We start from the raw sequence: 20,784 nt of genomic DNA on the forward strand, positions 1-20,784 counted from the left end.
CGGCACGCGGACAAAAGCGCGTGTGACGTCTTCTTTCATTTCCTGCCTAGACTCTGCCTACAGACTCATCATCTGCTGTCGGACTCAGCCTCCCCTGCCCAAATTACCGTCACGGTAAAGAAAAGTCGAATGGGAGGCACTGTTGGGTACTGCAGCACATCCTTTCTATGAGAAGGACAGCGGCGAAACTATATGAGAGGTGGACGGTGGCTTGGTGGTGACGAGGGGCAAGGGAGATGTAGGTCCTCATCCCACATTACATGTTTTAGGTGTTTCCCCCTTGCCCCTCCTCTCCAGACAGCACTGGACAGACGGACTGAAAGGAAACCACGAAAACTCTTCAGAGCAAACGCACCTCGCTTCGCAAGAAAGAGGGCCCCGCCGGGATGGCGGGGAATTCCTGTTTTTGCAGCTTAACAAGCTCTCCCCAAATGATCAGGCTAAACGCATGCTGTTACATTAGGCGGGGGGGCCCCGTCTGTTCGTTCTGGTTTTCTCGCTTCATACATAGCTGTTCTTAGGCACTTTAAGAACAAAATTAAAAATAAAGATAATGTAGCCTATTGCGCGATATGTATTGCGCATTGTTAATTAACACCCGAACGACAGGAAAATTCATATGCAAAATTACAGCAAATAAGTGACATTTTGTGCTCTCACCTCAGTAATGTATGCAATTTGTGTAGGGTTACGAAAGTTTAATTTGAGCGTGAATGAGCTCAATGGCACATAAATTGTTTGTTTTAAACAATGATGGCTCCAAATGAGCATCATTTCACAAAGAGAACTTAAATAAGCATATCTATCGATGTGGCTATATACATGTTACTTCTTTTGATGACTTTCATTTTTACTACTTGTACTTGCAGTGCCTCCCACTGCTACTTGCTTAAAATCCTCCCACTCTACACCGACACTTAAAGGGCCCCTCACCAGGCCCCATAGTAAATTTTGGTTATACGCTGGAAGTTGTTACGTATCCTCTAGGGAGCGTTCTGCCACAAAAATTTTTTAGATCAACTCCATTAATAGCCGAGATAGAAATATTTCAGTGCCGCAAACCCACGATTTTAGCAGGCGGGCTCCACTGCCAAGCAAGGCGCTCTCTCCACTCGCCCCGTCTAGCCTACGCAAGCGAAATTCCTTCCCTGCAGTCTCCCATGTTGGACCTCGAGGAAGGCGTGACGCATGCGTATCCGTCACACATTCGTATGCGTATGCATGCATACGTATGCGCCACAGGCCCCGCCTTCATTTTTTTTTTTCGGCGCTACGCATTTCCGCTGACGCCGTCACGCGTGAGCTGTTGTCTCTAGAGTTACTGTATAGCATCTACAGTAACTCTAGTTCTCTCATTCGCGCAGCGCACGCTTTTGCGCACTGTGCACAAGGAAACATGCCTAGTGGTATAACTCAGTGCTACACGAATACTGAGGCAGAACAAGCGGATCGCAGAGCGTGATCACGCGCTGGAACACGGTAGAAAATGGCATAGTTTCGGTACCTGCGCACGTGACCGCACGACCGTGGGAACAAGCAGACGAAGCGGAAGTACATCGCTCTTGCTTCGGTGCGAAGTAAAACAAAAAACACGCAGACATTCAATTTGTGTTTTATTATTTCTCTAAACTTCAATTCGTCAATTCAAGCAACAGATCGCACAGATAACAGATGTTGTCTTCAATAATTCTCGATGTCACGTGTCACCACGAGTGGCGTCACTGTGGACACAATTACGTAGGCGCAGGAGCCCGACTATGTACGTCACCGTCCCTCTCTGGGCGGATTCGCCGCGAGTGAAGAGGGAAACGGCGTTCGGATTGAAATTTCAGGCCTTTCCGCGGCGCGTAGCGTTGTGATACTTTGCAGACGCGATTGTTATTGCGCAATGTATGCCCTGCGCTTGTGAGCTCAAAATGGCCAGACCTGGTGAGGGGCCCTTTAAAGATTGCACTGAGAGTAGTTTCATTAGCAATTCTCATTTACATCCTTAACGAAACCTTCATCCTCCAACAATTTCACATTAGGTTTCCAGAGTTCCCACTTAAAGTACTTCTTTTCTTTTTTACCAAAGTTTGCAATAACTAGACAGTGGTCACTGAAGGACACTGGCTTAACCTCATATCATGTGCACAGTGGCACAAGTTCAAGCGACACGTACAGCCTGTCCAATCGTGCATGGGTACCGCTTTGAAAATGTGTGAATCGCGGACGCATACCATTTGTGATAACACTTCCAATATCTTCTAAGTTGTGGTCGTGAAATATATATGCAAGACCTCCGCAACCTTATCTCGCACTGGCAAACCTTTTACACGGTCTACCGCACAACAAACACACGTCTCCCGACAAAACTAGTACTTTTCCACAATCGAGATACATCTGAAAACGCTCAAAAAGCAGTTTTCTCTCTGCAGCCTCTACATTTGGAGCATACGCACAAATGATACGGAAGTTCAGACCACAGTGCAAAAAATCAACAACCAGGAGGCGGCCACTATGGCACGAAAGGAGCGACTGCACTGCAGTTATACCAACACTATTTTGGATGAAAAGCCACCAGCTGTCGGTGCCTCAGCCACCAGCTGAGGCACCGACAGAATGACAAACACAAACATCATAATGCAGACGGAATGTGGACACCACTCGATCAGTCGCTTCCTGGATATCAATTTTGGTTTCTTGGATTGCCACTACGTGTAGATTGTTGTAAGAGAAGGCTACTAAGTTGACACTGTCACCTTCTTGCTCCGAGACATCGTACATTCAGAGTCGCTACACGTAGCGTTTCAGGAAGGTGGATCGCCATATTGAGGAAAAAAAAAAAAAACTATATCTTATGGTGTCTACCCTCACAACATCGCAAGCCCCCCACACCCCATTTTGGGATCTAAAGCACGGAATTACGGAGGTGGTTACCCCGCCTGCCGTGATTTGGCCGGAATGTTTGGCCACAGTTTCGAGGACGCTCACCTCATACCTGCCGTTTTAAAAGGAGGCTCGTCAGTTTTTTCTCTCTTTATTGCATTCAGCCACTGTCGGTTCATCATATGTACGCGCAGTGGCGTAGCTAGGTCGTCTGGCACCCGGGGCCCTTAGCTTTTACGTTTTTTTACGTTTAGGATTTTACGTTTTTTCCTTTCGCCGCACACACACAGTAGCCAGATTTAATTATAACTGATAACATGGTATGGTATGGTAAAGAGTAAACGGTTTATTTTACTATAGAACACAGACAAAAGTTTACGGTGCATCGGCTGCACATTGCTATATCCGATATATCGTTAAGAACCGGTATTGTTAAACGTGGGTTCAACTGTATGTGTCACGATGTGGATGGTGGCCACGTGCAAGAAAATTCCGACGTTTTGACATTTGCTTCGGCTTGCTTGGTAGCCTGCTATGCTGTTACTCACTGCGCAGCCCGATGTAGCAGCATGGCAGAAGATCAAGCGAGCCAAAACAAGTGCCAAAACATCACAATGTTATGCTCCCACGTCACCACCATTTGCGTTGTGGCAGGTACGCCTGCTGGCATGTGAAACCATAAGTGGTTTGTAGAAAAGCTTTACAGTAAATTATTTATGGTGCTCTGAGGCTTGCCAGTATATTTCTACAGCTTTGAGGTCAAGGAGATCCGTTCAAAGCGAAAAATTAAAAGTAGAAACTGTTAAGTAACCAAAGCAGTCAGAAGTGCAGTATTTTTGCAGAATTGTGACAAATTTGGTTAAACTCTGCCAAACTTCACATTGTAACCTAGTCTCAGTAGCCCATAGGTGATGCATAATAAAGCATTAGCAAGAATTACTGCACATTATAGTGCCATGGAGGAACTATGTCTTGCCAAGTTCCACATGTCTAGGAATGCCATTGTGCTTGTAGTACAATGCACTGTAAATGGCAAATCAATTCTGCAGAGGCCTGCAAGGTGGAGGAAGATACATAAAATTGGCATCCACCCAAATTGTAGCATGAAGCTACGAAGGAAACCCATACAGGTTTCTCAGAAAGAAAGCCTCCCATTTGATGAAAAGTTAGTCCTGGTACAGGACTCGAACCTGGGACCAATGCCTTTTTGGGGCGGCCGCTCTACCATCTGAGCTAACCAGGAGGCTAGCCAATCACAGAGCGAAGGCGAATTAATCGACAACTCGATACACTGGGACACTGAATATGGCAAATCAGTTCAGCGGAAGCCCGCAAGGTGGAGGAAACTACATGAAAGGGAAAAATTGGCATCCACCCGAATCGTAGCATAAAGCTACAAAGGAAACCTATATGGGTTTCTCAGAAAGAAAGCCTCATAATTGAAGAAAAATTCGTCCTGGTCCGGGACTCGAACCAAGGACCAATGCCCATTTGGGGTGGTTGCTCTACTATCTGAGCTAGCCAGGAGGCTAGCCGACAGCAGAAGGAGGGCGAATTAATCAACAACTCAAGACATTGGGACACTGAATATGGCAAATCAGTTCTGCGGAAGCCTGCAAGGTGGAGGAAAGTAAGTACATGAAAGGTAAAAATTGGCATCCAACCAAATTGTAGCACGAAGATACAAAGGAAACACGTACGGGTTTCTCAGAAAGAAAGCCTCGCAGTTGAAAAATTCGTCTTGGTCCACGACTTGAACCCGGGACCAACTCCTTTACAGGGCAGTCGCTCTACCATCTAAGCTAACCAGGAGGATAGCCGATCGCAGAGCGAGGGCGAATTAACTTGAGACACTGGGACACTGAATATGGCAAATCAGTTCTCCAGAAGCACCTTTTCTGCAAAGAAGCTTATCCCTTTGAGGCGTCAATTCTGTTGATTGAAAATGTACTTTTATCACATTTCTTACATCATAAAAAGCGTACAACTGCAGAATATATTGAGTTTGCAATACTTTTAATGAGTTTTGTCAAGTTTACAGAATGTGAACTCCATGCGAAAACTCGCTAGAAAAACGTCAGATATGAGAATATGAACTAGCTATTCCATGTCTAGTAGGCTTGAAAAACACCGATCAAGCCACTCAAAAATTATTCCTGGTGCAACACATTGTCAAAAGCAATGAAAGACGTCACCCTGCTATATATAACGATATACTTGCACTGGGCAAGAATACGCAACTGTCTACCTTCTCACTCATTTCACTAAAACATTTCGCACATGTCATTCAAACTTGCAACACAATTCCAATCAGAAGTGTTTCAAGATGTATGCAACATATTTTAAATATCATTAGGTACTTTCATCAATGCTTTTGCTGTTGATACACTATCGTGGCATGCACAATTGTGTACATATTGCCTGAAAGGGTTAATTACAGAATTCTGAAAACACTGTGGCTTCAGTTTAAATGTAGATAAACAAAGAAGAGACCAATTTCTTGCAGCAGTGCTTTATTTTCTTTTTTAACAGAAGCCAGGGTAAACAGGCACGAAAGAGACTCTAAACATGGCAGGAAACAAGATCAAATGACAACATGCACAAATTTTTTTTTCCCTTGAGGAGGAGGAAGATGGGGTTGTCACCAGCACACTATTACTTTCTACTTAATTCTACGTACAATTGAGGGGAATGCAACATCAACTTGTACATAAAAGAAGAGGTCTTTTGCATCAAGTGCCTCCCAAACTCGAATACTAGACATACTAGGAAGCATACTGTCATATGTGCAACTTGTATAGTGCCAGAGCCTGAAACAATCATGTGCCAGTCATTCCCAAGAGTATATCAGCATCACATTCTCTCATTTACACTGCAGGACAGCACCGTACACCTCACTTAATCATTATGTTGCAATGTTTCACTTTGAAATAAGATCACAAAAGATGCAGCACACTGCAAGACCTAGCCCCTTAAAGCACCCTACAAAACATAGAATAAATAATAACTATCATAAATGTCTCTCTTTATTTACAAAAATATACAAACAAATGTTAACACAGATCAGTATATGCAATCGTTGCAACAACCTGTACCGAATAACTTTAAGTTTATTACAGAAGCTACAAAAGATCGAAATTTAAAACATTTGAAGAATGCATACCTGTCCATTTTGAATGCAAGTATATATAGCATGCCAATACACAGCAAGCATGAAAATCTACATCATTCTTGCCACAATTTAAAATGAGTGTATAACTGTTGTAAAAGCAGCACATTTATTGTACATTATGTGTATTAAGTAGTCTATTTTAATACCTTAACATTTCAGGTGACAGAGAAAATAATAATAAAGAGCCCACAAAGTTATTTACAAGAAATATTGCCTGTCTTGCAAAAAGGTATGCTCCATCAATGGATGCACGAGTGTTGCTGTGTTCATAAAATAAGCGCATAAGTGCACAATTTCAATAAAGTAGTGAAATCTGCTTGATTTACATTTATTTTACAACATGTACAAAAACATTAAGTATGTATTTCCTGATATCACAAAAGGCTTTCTGTGAAAAACTGACCTCAGAGAGTATCTTTTTCGAAACAAAACTTGAGTTACGATTTAGTGAAGGAGCTGAGCCTCAAAATCAAAATATGATTCATGCGTCATATAATTCAACCACACTTTTACAGCCTCATAGTTTGCAACATTTAATCAGCACTGGGACATTTTTGTGCTCCAAAGTGGTATCTGTGCAAAGTAATACATCCTATTTATCATGCATCATTGTCAGACTTTGATTGTGCTAAGTGTGTAACAGTTAAGCTCGTACCTTTCACACATTTGCACACTACAGATGAACTGGACCAAAACTTTGTGGCATGATGGCCTGCTAAAAAATTCAAGAAATGAGGTCTTGCTCACATAGAAAAAGCCATTAGAAATAGCTCTGCATTTGTGATTGAAATCAAGCTATACAGCTCAAAGCTGATACATCAAGTTGCATCTGTGGTTAGTTTAACAAATAAAATTTTACAAATATGAAAAGCACGTTAACTAAATGAAATATTCCTAAATTATTACCTAAACATAGGCTGCATCTCAAGATGTCATACTATACCCAAAATGCAAAACACATGCTTGGAAACAAACAGTTCACAGATGTCAACATGGCCATATGGGAAGCGAATTCATGTTTTGTTTAATAAAAGAGACATAAAAATTCTGCACAGGAAGAACTACAGCAGCCAGCCATGCATCACATCACCAAAACGTAATGGACAAACGAGCAGGTGCCTCAGTTTCCATGGGGGACAACATTTACAGAAAACCCAGAAGCGTGCTTAATGTACTGCAGCACCCCTTCTATTGCTTATAAAACAGCACTGATGGGAAAACAAAGGGCGGAAAGTGGTGCAAGTCCATGCACTATGTTTTTTTTATGTATATATAGCCACAGAAACCGAGTTTCCTGTAAAAGCCCTGCCTCAGCTTTGAAGCCAAGTTCAGTACAGTGTCTAAGCTGCTACCACAATGCCTAAAGCAGGTTTCTACAATGCCTAAGCAATGTTTCTAGAAAAAAGATATATTGAGGGCCCTCAGCATCTGGTATTTCACTAGAAGTGTGCTCCTACATACTAAACACTGAAACATTACTCCAGAATTCACACTTTGCTTGCTACACTTGCACTTGACAAGGCATTCCACCAACACAATTCCACCAAAACAGGCAGAAGCACATATGGAGGGAAGCAACAGATCCACTTGGTGTACCAGGCCAAAATTATCTTTCTTTTTTTGCACTAACAACAACATCCCAGATGGTAGCACTTAACCAAAATTCTTTGGTCGCTACTCAATTCCATTTTTCGACAGCTTACATTTGTATGTGGCCAGTAAGTGTAAAAAGTCATTATTTTACGTGCTTGGGTGGTATTAAGATGACAATCTTTTCAAGTACAAAAAGATATGCATGAAGCACTCGAAACATACCTCTGGCACAGCTGGGATGGGACGTGAGTAAAAGCTGAGTACCACAGTTAAAGTGTCCAGAGGTCTTTCATTAAAGCCTGTGCTGAATGAGCTTGAACAGTTTAATGGTGCTTTTGACAGAAGAATGGCCCATCCATGAACATACAACAGCTCAGGAGACCATGATCCCCTGATTATGCAGTTGATGATATTCCTAGCACCAAAATTCTCTGAGGTCTCTACAAGATCTTTACAGTGCTGCTAACACAGTCACTGACACACAAAGGTAACGCATGTAACCTTTTTAGTGCAAGGATGACAAGATATGCAAATTCTTGCATCTGCAGCCATAAACTTGTGTCACTTGCCCAACATATAGAATGCATTTCTGTGAATGGCTTCAAGACAGCTGAAGTGTTGCGCATGACCGCAAAGCTACAGACAGCCCGCAAGGCAACTGCAACGCACTTGAAATTTACAATGCTAATAAAAATCATAGCCTTACCAGTGCTGCCAATACTCACTGGAATTTTACACCAACATGTAAATCATAATGAAGTCAATAATGCAAGTAGCTCATTTTAGCTATATGCATTTAGTGGCAATTATGCAAATGAAAATCGCTTTATCCTTAGTGTCGATTGAGCAATGTATACATGTTCAAGTTTATTCTGTTAAATAAAAGTTTGTGATGTAATTGACAATGAACATTATTAGCTAGCTATGATTTCCATAAACAAGGTTATCAAAAGCACAACATATAAGCATTACGTTACCTACCACATTATACAATCACTTCAACTAGGTATGCAGAGCAAGAGCACTAATTGCTGTCCATATAAAAGGAAGCTAACATGCAGTATCATGCTAGAGGAGAACACGCATGCGTAGGCTTATGCTTCATCCATCGTTAGACGTTTTCTGGCAGAAGAGCCACACGGCTGCAAAGAGTGCAAGGTTATGTCTAAAACACACTGGCCTACTATGAAGGTGGGCGCTGTTTACCTTGTCACAAAGGATAGCTAGCATGGGTGCATTGAAGGTGACATATTCATACCTGGCAGCTAAGAATTTTTTGTACACTAAAAAAAATTTGACAGATACTGCTTACAAACTCACTGCTCCTACTTCCCTATTGGTTCCATTCCAACTGCCACAATGGACAGTGTGTTAAAGGAATTATATCCTGCACTGTCTACAACAATGCGTTACTCCAGCTGTACATGCAAACGCCTGACACTGCACAAGGATCTCAAACTCTTGTGCCCATTCTAGGCTGGTACATTATATGAACTTGTAGCATTGCAAGCATTACCAAATAATGGCCAGGAGGCATTATATAAAGCCACATATCCCAGTAAAAGAACACTCCACTACTACATTGCCAGCAGTGCAAAAGAAAAACATAGTGCAAGCCATCTGGCAAGTGGCCATTTTTCCACAAACAATGGCTCTCCATGTGCAATGGGCACACAGCATGTCACTTAAGCAGGCATCACATCAGGAATGAGAGCTATGAAAAACATGATTATATGCCCGTAACTACTGCTGCTGTCTACACTACATTCATGCGTGGTCTCTGTAAATGAGCAAAGGGCCTGTCAGCATGGTAGAGAATAAGCTGCAGATAGGAAGTTAATGAGCAAAACGAGAACAAGAGGAAAGCAGGAGCCAACATTTCGACAAGTGGACTTGTCTTTTTCAAGGTTTTTGTGACAAGTCCACTTGTCGAAACGGCTGCTGCTTTCATCTTGTTCTCGTCTTGCTCCATTGTCTTGAATTTCCATCTCCCGCATTCCCTGTGTTTTCCCTGGATATAGGAAGTTAAGCTTTTTGTAAGTCCGTGCATAGTCAAAGAGAATGCTACAGGCTTTATGTCAATGGAATGAGCAACATTACAGCATATCTGCTAATAGAACTTTCTGTAAAGAAAAAAAAAAGGCTTTCACACTTTTAATAAAAATCATCAGTCAAATAAGACTAATAATGCCTACTTTTACCACACAAAAGCAAAATGCATTAGCCATTACATTCCAAACCAAAATAATCCAAATGTACTTTTACATTTCATCTGTAAAAAAAAATGTACCTATAGTTTATAGGTGCGATGAAGATACAGACTTACAACAAAAATAGAAATATTTAGTTCAACCTCATAGCTATTGGTTGCAATAAACAGCTTTGCTTGAAACTCAAGAAGCATGTTTAAATGGAGTCCCAACTAATAAAAATTAAGCAAAGTGGCATCATTTATTAAGGTAAAGCATGGCAGCATCACTAGACCCTGGGACTCCCTCTTGATGAGTTCAAAACCTCAGTGAAAAAATCACAAGCTGGCAGCACTGTTCACATGTGACTGTTCACATGTTAAGCCATGACAAATCACATAACACATTTGTTAGAACTTCTCTGCTACCCAACAAATCAGCAGTCTGCCCTTCATTCACAGTGGTTGATTAAAAATTCTTTAGCTGTCACCTCTGTCACTAAATTTGGTGCAAGAATATATCATAACATCATGCATGTACTAAACAGACATCTTTACACTGTCGTGTTGAGCAGCATCAGGACAGACCTTCAGAAATCGCATTATTTGATTTCAAATGCTGAAGCAGTCTATAACAATGAGTACTTATCTCCGCTGTGCCCCCATTTGCTCTGTAACATTTAAATGGGCAACAGGACTCCGAGCAAGTCTTACTCTTAATCTGTTAAAGCATTCACTGGCATAGAACACAAGATACAGTGAATAAAAACCTCTCCTTCACAAGCTAAGTCAAGACAGGCCTTCAGCAGCAAACAGATCACTCTCAGTACATGATATCATCCCAAGCAATCAACAATAAGCTCCCAAGCTCCATTACGTATATCACAAGTGACCCCTGACCTCAGGGTGAAACAGACAGATAAACTTGGTAACACTAGAGCTCCCCATTGGCAAGCTTGGGCTGCTTGGCTGGGTGCTGGCTGACCGAGAGTTCGAGTCCAAGCTGAAGCAGCTGCTCGGTAACGCTATCTTCCATGAGGTTTGTGCTGCGGCTAAGCCCTCCCACCAGAGTAAGTGGCGGCGAACTGCTCAGTGGACCAGACGCTGATGTTGCCACTGCTGCTCCAGCTTTCTGTGTATCTGGTTGCCGCAGTCGAGCCACTGCTAGCGCAGAGCTCAAGCGCTTGTTCATTATCTGCAGCTGCATAACCTGCATAAAGGCGTGCAAAGGGCATTGGGCATGTGTAAATTCACTTATCTGAGTATCCACAAAAGGGTGAATGTTCCACACTAACTACTGACAAGAACAAGAAGGCTCAATTTAATCATTTTTGCTCTGTGTTTCAGGTCTCGCAGAGTTTTCTCTAAGAGACAACAAGTAATCTGTTTAATGTCAAATTTATTAAATAATATTCCGTGCAATGGATAGACCCAACACTGCTGTCAGGTGTCTTTTGAACAAAAAGTCACACAAAAAATTGCCTGCTGTTCCTACAGGAAACAAAGACCTTTACGCAAGTTTATCCATCCAGCAGCGAGTTATAAACAGCATTCCAAGAAAGAATGTGCACACACAATTTTCACTATATTCACTATGTTCAATGCTATACAGCACTCTATTAATGCCTTTGAAGTTTACCTTGTGGTCCCTTTCCCGAATAAAACAAATATAAATTGACCTGAAATCCAATGGAATTTTGTATGGTGTACAAAGATGGTTGGTAAGCAAATGGAAAGAATGGGAAAAAAGGAAAGTAATACTTACAATAAGGATTTAAGCAGGTGACCACATTTTGTCAATGAAAACTTGGCTAACATGGTCACAGAAAAAGTTTGCAAACCTCTGACAACTCAACATTTTATAACTCGCTGCTCATTCTCATCACTCCTGCATGTGAAAAGGTTTTGTAGTATCTGGTGCTTCACTGAAGACATAGACATTCATCACAGGTAGCGCTGTTAGATGGTAGCGCCTGTAAAAACTTGCGTATTAGCAAATCATAATTTGCTTTCTGGATGCACACTGTACTTTGAAGAAGAATGCACTGCATGCTTTATTCACTGCTGCAGCAAGCAAATGGACCAATGAAACATCAGTTCCAGTCAAAGTAAGACATTAGTCTAAGACCAAAGGCTTGCAGTGTTGGTGGAGCACTGCAAGCCTTTGGTTTTTGATGCAACACTTGCCACCAGCACAATGAATTTATTATTTTGATTCAGAAATGGTCTGCTCTACCATGATGAGCATTGTATGAAATCAGATGCCCAAATTTCTTTGCTGGCACACTCATAAAATGCTGATAGGACCTGTTGCACCACTACTAATGCACACATGACATCAGTAAATATGGATTATACCATTCACAAGTGCAATAGAGAAAGCATATAATCTCACTGATAAATACGGAGCAGAAAACCTTTTACGGTCCTTTGGCAGTGCGCTGCAGGCTTTAGCATCAGCTTCTGCTTACCCAGTGGTTACTCACAACCCCTGTACTTCTGCCATCGTATTTGAGACACTGTTTAAGCATGCGGAAAGAGCTTGTACTTAACCACATGACTTCGTGGGAGAGTTGTAGAATGTGCACAAGAACAAAAGCAGAAAACTGGGCTAGTTGATTACTTGCCTTATGCGACACTTGGCGCCAAAAACAAACACACAACATGAAATATCCTGGAGGGGTGCTGATACTGTTCATTTCAACACCCATCCACATTATTTCATGTTCTGTGTCCATTACAATATGCCAAATAAGTGCACAAAGACCTTCAATAAATAAGACCTTGAAATAGATAACCACTTCCATTCACAGCATCTTGGTTAATTTAATAAGATTAAGAGGATAAAGCAGATTGGTCGCTGGCAGTTGTGGCATGACTCCTGGATGAGTCAGACTCATTCTTACCATTAAGAAGGTCAGAAGACATCATTATTTTGCTTTTTAAGTACTCTTTCATGTGCATAGCATAGTGATAAAATGTTCCTTGTTGCTGCAGCATTTTAGATAACCTAAGCGACTGTCCCATATGAAATTGTCAGTTATGCATATCTCATACCTGTTGTTCGATAAACTACCTATTTTACCTGGCATCTCAAAAAAAGGAAAATACAGCTAAGTTTGCCTTCTTTACCCTAGGATGGTACACATCATGTGCTTTACGTCTGGGATCACACTCTTTATGTTCAACACATGTTCACACAATACAAAACATGTTCAAGTAGTAGGCTCTGAATATCAGTTAAAATAGTAACGACCAGAACAGATAGATATTTGTTCATTCAGACTCCCTACTTAAATGAACCAAGATCAAGCCAATTCAGCTTCCAAGAGCTAACTTTCACCCTTGCACCCCTCCCCCCCCCCCATCCCACGCCCCTACCCCCACCCTTAATCTAATGTGGCAGTCAGAGATACCAAGATGAGAGAAAAATGGTTTACTAATTTGTAAGCTTTTAAAAGCTTATTGCATCTCAAGTGCACAAATGAGGCACGCGCATTTGTAATTTGTAATGCACATGCCTAACATATAATACGTATAGCTTTTGTACATATTGAAGTATAAATTTTGATATTGCTCAACTTCAAGAAGAGCTTCGGTGGACTGGTGAAAACACAAGGTAGCAGCAAAAAAGAAAGGTTAGTGCACTGCAAGCATAAAAAGAGGGGGTCATGCAGTGGTGACACAGCCCCAAAGCCAAAGACGTCTCAGTGGTTTTGAGTGCACACAAATAAACACGCAGGCGAAGCAAAAGCAGGGCCGGTCATTTGCTAGCAAGCAGGTTTCTTTAGAGCATTAGTATGAGCAAGCAGAGATCACCTTTTACTTGCGTGGCAGAGAGAGAGAGAGCAGTGTGAGAGTGAGAGGCAGCGCGATCTAGAGTTGCTCAAGTCCCAGCCCAGAGTCCCACCCCATGGGGGTGAGCGGCGACGGGTGCAACAAGCTTGGCAAGATCGGGGAGGGCAGCTCTAAGCGGAACTTCTGCAAAAATGGATGGGGACACACACATATGGGACCATTTGCAAATTAGCTTTGGCTGGGGTTACAACATGTGGGCAGCATTAGTGCTGCATCCCCTTAATTTACCAATGGATAGCATGGATACCGTAAGCCCTTTTGCTGCATCTCATCATCTTCATACAATGAAGTGCAAACACTCCAAATTTTAGGAATTGACAGCTAGTTTCAAGAAACAAAAGATTTGTAAGACAGACAAAAGAAACAAAGGTTCTTTTCAGCATTATTTTTTTACTATTCCAGAAAAGAAAATACGTACATAACTTCTACTTTTGCGTATTGCTATTTAAAATACTTGAAGCACCCTTCTGGCAAAGAAGTTGTTTTGTTGAAAGCCTTTTACCATTCTGTTGCAAGTCGAACATGCATATGTACACTATCAGATGGAAAGGGTGTGCTACGAGGTTAACAGCATAACAATCTGCCAGGGTGCCTGCAGAAAGTACAATGATGCAATTGAACAATTAGAAAATGTTTTTAATTGTGTATATTGCAAGTCTCTGAGCCAAACTTGAAAGAACTACACAATACAACTGAACAAAATTTTGCAAAATCTTCACTGAATATGGTGATGACAGGCATGCCCAAGCTTCACACCGGTGTCAATGCGATAACTGCTAGCAACATTGCTAAACCAAGGAAATGCAACAAGTTTACACACATAGGTTTGATATAAATTGCATCAGAGTCTGCATTGTACCATTATAAATGACAGTTCTGCAGAAACATAACTGGAAATATTGCAAAAGCTGCACATATCAGCCCCATGTTTCCATCTCTTCATTATAAAGCAGTGAATGTCAATGCCAAACCTACCTAGTAAAATACTCAGTGCACATTAAAGTCACATAAAATGGACACCATGGGTTTGATTTAGTAAGTATACAAAATAATAAATGAAGAAGCATCAATTTTGTCTACCAAAGTTGTGGCCCACTAATAGTAAATGACACTACTAGTAACCACATATTGGCACCAATACGCTTAACTTACACTGCTGCCTCCTTGACATTCACCATGATCTTTGTTGAACAACCGAAAACAGTCGATTAAGTAACCTGTCCAAATGCTTGTAAGCTGTCCAATATGTGAAGTGTGCCAAAGCAATTCACTATGGTTGTATATTCTTTGGACAAAGATCACAAGCATTATGAAAATCAAGTACAGTAAACCCCCGTTAACTCGAAGCTGTAAAAATCAGAAAAAATTTCAAGCGGAGTTTCGAGATAAGTGAAATCAATAAACTAGAAGCATGCTGGCCGTGTATAGACCACAAGGAACCTTTACAATATGTCACTAGTAACATTCTCGGTCACTTTCACGTGCATCGGCACCGCACACGTCGGCGTCTAAGGACAATGGTGTTACAGGCACTGTGCCAAGACAGCATGTCTGGCACAGGGTGAAGACTATTGATCCTAATGCAATATTTGAAGCCAGTCATGTAAGCATAACCAGTTCCAGACATTCAAAAAGCTTACACTGCTACTTTCTATTTCACAATCAATTCTGAATGATTTCATTTCGAAAACTGAAACTGAACTGCATTAGAGCGCAATTGTCACGCCTTTGGCAGAGGTTAATGAGTGATGTGGCATTTATGCCTCATTATCGCGCAAGCAAGAAGCGCGCATCCTTATCAAACCGCAATTTCACTGAAACATTGTAGGCTCGCATGCTGGCTTGTTTTGGGCACAGCGCACAGGCTGATAACACCTGTCCAAAAGTGCCGATCATCTTGTACAAGGTCTCAATTAATATGCTATGACCCCACTGATGCGTCACTGACAGCGCCCTAAATGAGAGGGTAAAAAAAAAGTTGCAGTTTTGCCCGAAAGTGATATAGTAATAGCAAAGTATTAGACAACTACATGAAGCAAGGTTTGTAGTTTTATTGGCCATATGAATTGCAGTAAACATTCCCTTACTAATTAAACTAACAAGCATGGTGTCATGTACACACGGACAAACATGGACAGATATCACTCGATCACCGCAAACACTCGCTGTCACAACCCTGGTGGGATGAAGAACAGCAGCAGAAGTGGTGGGCGAATTTTCCGTTGTGCTGCTTCTTGCTTCAATGCGAACTAGGCATGTGATAACATAGCGCACATGAAACCATCAGTCATCTCGGCTCACCTAGACCTTGCACCCTCCAAGAAAAGATAGGGAGCGCATGGCCCTGCCATGCACAGCCGCGGCTGGACTAGGAGAAAAAAACGAGGTCAACGCTGCCTCGTCGTCCTTGCCCTGGTATTTTCAAAGTCAAGATTTCTAGGTATCCGGAGCCCATTGCAAGAACTTTTTAAGATAACGGGGTGAACAACGCATGGGTTGACACCATGGCTGGAAAACAAATTTTAACTAAAAGGGCAGCTCCGGTGATTTTTCGAGGTCAACGGATCTGAATGAAATTTGCTGAGTGCGTTCTTCTTCATGCTTCAGTCATTTCTGGGAAACATAAGGCTTGAGATTTGTGCTGATTTTTTTACAAATAAATTTCATTTATTCCCTTGAAACACCTGCCTTGCCTGCCTCTCAGCTACTGGCCACACTGCGTTATTACATAACAGGCATGGCAGACAACAGGACCAAGATATCCACAGTAGCTGAGGGGTGAGCTAGTGATAGTGAGCTAGTGTTTGGTATGAGAAGTTGCTGTCGCGAAAAGTTACGTTCTGTGTGAACGGGCAAGAGATGGGAGGCTAGTGGTGTTGCGTTGTTGGCTGCACAAACGTCGGCCCTCGTCATCCGCGCACACAGTTTAAGCCGATGTCGAGCGCATTCAGCCGAGTTTAACTATCACAGTTGCCAAGTTGGTGTGTCTACTGCTGGCGGTCTTGAGCGACTGACCTGAAGCTAATTAAGCCATTAGGGTGAAGAAAACTGCTTCTGTAGTTAAGTTTTGATCATAAGGATTTGAATTCGATACAGCAGTGTAAACAATCGCCTCATTCAGCTGCCAACAGTGTTAATACTGGCATCGGCGTTTCTGTGAGAAAACTGTGCATCCTTTCGCAGTTTTTGATTACAGGCAAAATGTCCTGACCTATGTCTACATTACAGAACACGCTAATTGTGTGCATGAAAAGAATACGAAGAATAAGCAGGCAGCATAACAACGCTCCCATACTACGGTCTTCCACTCGCTGTTTTCGAAAGTGAATGGTTGCTCATATCAGCGCGACACAGAGTGATGCAGAGGTGCTTACATGCACAAAATCTGCATGTTTTGCTATGTTCTGACATTAATTTGTGTCATTGGTGGGCAGCTAGCCTTATATCTCAAGTGAATGACAAGTGCTTGCTGTACCTGCATGCCGATGTAAACAAATGCGCTAGTCAGTGCTTTGGGCTGTCAGCAGTGTCCTTGCGGGATACAAAGGCGGAAAGTTGTGCTCCACATCTTATAGCAAGTATGCGAAGCGCTTCCCCGAGAAATGGTGAAAGACCAGAAATAGCAAGCAGCACATATAAAATCAATGGTTAGGGCTGTTCTATTCTAAGCAGCAGACAGACGCTTTGGTGGCAGCAATGCAAAAAGCCCTTTATTCAAGGCAGCAGCGTACTTTTATAGATAACGCTGCATGCCGGTCAGGCATACGTCATTCATGGTACAATCTTATACCGCCTGGCCGATACAGAACATTCCTTCCTCCTTAATTAAAGCTACACGTGTTTCTTTTCGCGCTCATAATTGGAGGCTTGATAGCGATCAGGAGGACGCCTTGTGCGATTACTTTTTTGCAGATGGACCTCTTCAGATGATGCCATGGTTGATGGGGTGATACTTGCAGGCTGCACTGCTGAGTGTCTTGCCTCAGGCTGCGATGCCGGTTCCTTAGTTGAAGTGGAGTCATCTAAGCGAACATCCTCAAGCTGGTCCGCAGTAGGACCACCAATCATGGAGTCAGCAGGGGGATTTTCTTCGGAGGGTGTTGATAAAAAATCTCGTTGAATACAGGCATTTGGAGTGAACTCAGGATGCGCTTCTTTTGCGACGTCCGGATGGAATGAAGTCTTTGGTCCCGTAATCCAGCTGGGTCTCAAGTGGTCGATATGCACAAAACGAAAATGGTCAGCAACTTTGACTACAAAAGTAGAGTCGCTTACGCGTTGCACTACGACAGCTTCTTCCCATGACAGGGTTTCCCCTCTCGTAGTCTTGACGAGAACTGTGTCACCGGCTTCCACCTGTGGGTCCCTTCCTCGGCCCTCGTTGCGATGGGTGGTGTCTCTGTCTTGATGGCTGCACATATCTTGCACAAAACTAGGCTTTAGGAGTGAAAGCTTCACTCGAGGTTGTCGTTTCAGGAACAGTTCAGCCGGCGTTCTTCCTGTTACGGAATTCGGGGTGTTTCTGTAAGCAAGCAAGAAGTCGTTAAGTCGTTGATGCAGAGTTCTGTTTTGACCTGTTAGGTTATCGTGAAGCACTTGCTTGAGTAGAGTGGCTTTTGTCGTTTGGACTAGCCTTTCTGCTGCCCTGTTCGATGAAGCATGGTACAGTGGCGTACGTGTGTGTCGAATCCCGTGAGAAGAGGTGAAATTGGCGAACTCCTGTGCAGTAAACTGAGGTCCGTTGTCGCTGATCAGTTCCTCCGGGTAGCCATACGCTGCAAATATCTCCTTGAGACAGTCGATTGTTTTTGATGTCGTTGTAGTGCGGAGGCATTTTGCTTCTATCCACTTTGAGTAAGAGTCTACTAGAAGGAACAAGTTGGAACCATCCTTCATGGCGAAATCGACATGGACTCTCTGCCAAACACGGGTTGGATAAGTCCATGGATGCAATGGTCCTGGTGCCTTCGCAGGCATGGTCGTTTGGCACACTGTACATCGACGGACAGTGTCTTCAATGTTCTTGTCAATCAATGGCCACCAAACAAACGACCTAGCAAGCATTTTCATTCTTTGCATTCCAGGGTGCTTTTCATGCAGCAGTGTTAATACTGCTTCTTTAAGTTCATCCTGAATGATCACTCGCTGGCCCCACGTGACACAGCCTTGCTTGTACGATAGTTTGTTTCGACGAACGTAAAAGGGCTGAAATTTATCATCGCAGTGCGCGGGCCAGCCAAATAAGGTGAACTGCACGACTTTGGAAAGAAAGCGGTCCCTTTTAGTCGCAGCAGCAACTTGGCTCGCAGTGAGAGGCGTTGCCTCAAACACTGCAAGACATTCTTCAGTGTCGTCTTTATGCTTGACCAAAAGTGGAAGCCTTGAAAGTGCGTCGGCAACTTCCATGTTTTTGTCGTTTCTGTAGCGCAGTGCGTACTGATAAGCTGCTAAGGTGATAGCCCAACGCTGAGTCCTGGCTGCGGCCAAAGAAGGAATGGGTTTACCTGATGCCAAGATCCCCAACAGCAGTTGGTGGTCTGTATACAGCGTGAATTTGCGCCCGTATAAGTATCTATGAAACCTGCTTAGACTAAAAATTAGGGCCAAGGCTTCCTTCTCGCCTTGCGCATAGTTGCGCTCCGCTGCACTTAATGTTCTGGAGGCAAATGCGATGGGTCTTTCTGAGCCATCGGGCATGACATGAAAAATTACAGCCCCAAGACCGTAGGCCAATGCGTCGCAGCTTAACCCGATTGGCTTTTTCACGTCGTAAAAAGTAAAGACTTGACTGTTGATGAGGTTCTGCTTGGCTTCCGCAAATGATCTTGAGCATGCGTCTGTCCACACCCAAGTCATGTCCTTTTTGAGCAAGTCATACATTGGTGCAGCTACTGTAGCTAAATCTTTGATGAATTTTGCATAGAAATTCAGCAGGCCCAAGAAGGCTTGCAGTTCAGTTACGTTGCTTGGCTGAGGTGCTTCCGTGATTGCCTTTATCTTTGTTGCGGTTGGAAAAATGCCATCTGATGTCACTTTGTGTCCCAGATAAACAACGGATGGTTTGAAAAATTCACACTTCTGTTGTTTTAGGGTAATATGGTGCTGTGACAGTCGTTGAAGCACCTTTTCCATGGTTTCTTGACAGTCGTCTATGTTGTCACCTACGATGATGACGTCGTCGATATAGCAACCCACTTTTGGAATCCCTTTTAAGACTTCGTCCATTGAAGACTGAAAGATAGCGGGTGCGCTAGAGATACCAAATGGAAGGTGCTGATACTGAAATAATCCGAGATGAGTGTTCACCGTTAGCAGCGCTTTGCTTTCCTCAGCAAGCGGCACTTGTTGGTAGGCTTGCGATAGATCCAGGATGCAAAAGATTTTGTCTCCCGCGAGCATGGAGTACAAATCTTCCGGCAATGGCAAAGGGTAATGGTCTCTTTTTAGAACAGGATTAACCGTGACCTTGTAGTCACCGCATAACCTTAATCCTGCGCCGCCTTTCTTCGCAACCACCACCAGAGGCGTTGCCCAGTCACTTTTCGTGACCCTCTTTAGTATTCCGGCTTGCTCGAGCTTTTCCAACTCCTTTGCTACTTCCTCTTTGATAGCAAACGATATTGGGCGTGCTTTTGAGAACACTGGTAGAGCCCTTTCCTTGACAAAGATGCAAGCTTCGAAGTTTTTTACAACACCCGGGGAGCTCTTGAAAGCCTTGGGATACTTCTTCCGTAAAGCTTCTAACCTCTGCTCTGGTGGCCTATCCGTGGACAGACTGCTTTCCAGTTTATCTGCAGTTTTTCCAGCCAGTCTCTTCCCATGAGAGCGGGCATCGGCGTTCCGTTTCCCTGCACTACCACTATGGGCAAAGAGATCTCGCTTCCTTCCTGTTTGACTAATACGTTTGCTGTTCCAAGCACCTTTAGCTTTTCTCCTGTATAAGTGCGCAACGACACCTTTGATTCCACACAAGTGACATGTGGGAAATACTGCTTATACAACTGCTCTGGTACGATCGTGACCGCTGCACCGGTGTCAATTATCAGCGAAACAGTCTTCCCTTCAATGTTTAGGTCGACGCTGTAGCCCCTTGAACTTTTGCCCG

General features: G+C 43.0%; 1 protein-coding gene across 3 annotated transcripts in view; it reads right to left on the bottom strand.

Moving 5' to 3' along the window:
* Window positions 1–5,364: 5,364 nt before the first annotated feature.
* LOC142580500 (ecotropic viral integration site 5 ortholog-like) overlaps window positions 5,365–20,784 on the bottom strand; it is a 289,591-nt gene continuing 274,171 nt past the window's right edge. For 2 of the 3 annotated variants that reach the window (XM_075691155.1, XM_075691154.1), the window contains one exon: window positions 5,365–11,031. In XM_075691155.1, the coding sequence (XP_075547270.1) occupies window positions 10,756–11,031 (276 nt within the window). In that variant the 3' untranslated portion in view covers window positions 5,365–10,755. Of the gene's footprint in view, window positions 11,032–13,640; window positions 13,803–20,784 lie in introns of all 3 variants that reach the window. The other variant, XR_012827778.1, reaches the window with a different exon arrangement.

The sequence above is a fragment of the Dermacentor variabilis genome, chromosome 1, assembly GCF_050947875.1.
Source record: "Dermacentor variabilis isolate Ectoservices chromosome 1, ASM5094787v1, whole genome shotgun sequence".
In the NCBI taxonomy this organism is placed as follows: domain Eukaryota; kingdom Metazoa; phylum Arthropoda; class Arachnida; order Ixodida; family Ixodidae; genus Dermacentor; species Dermacentor variabilis.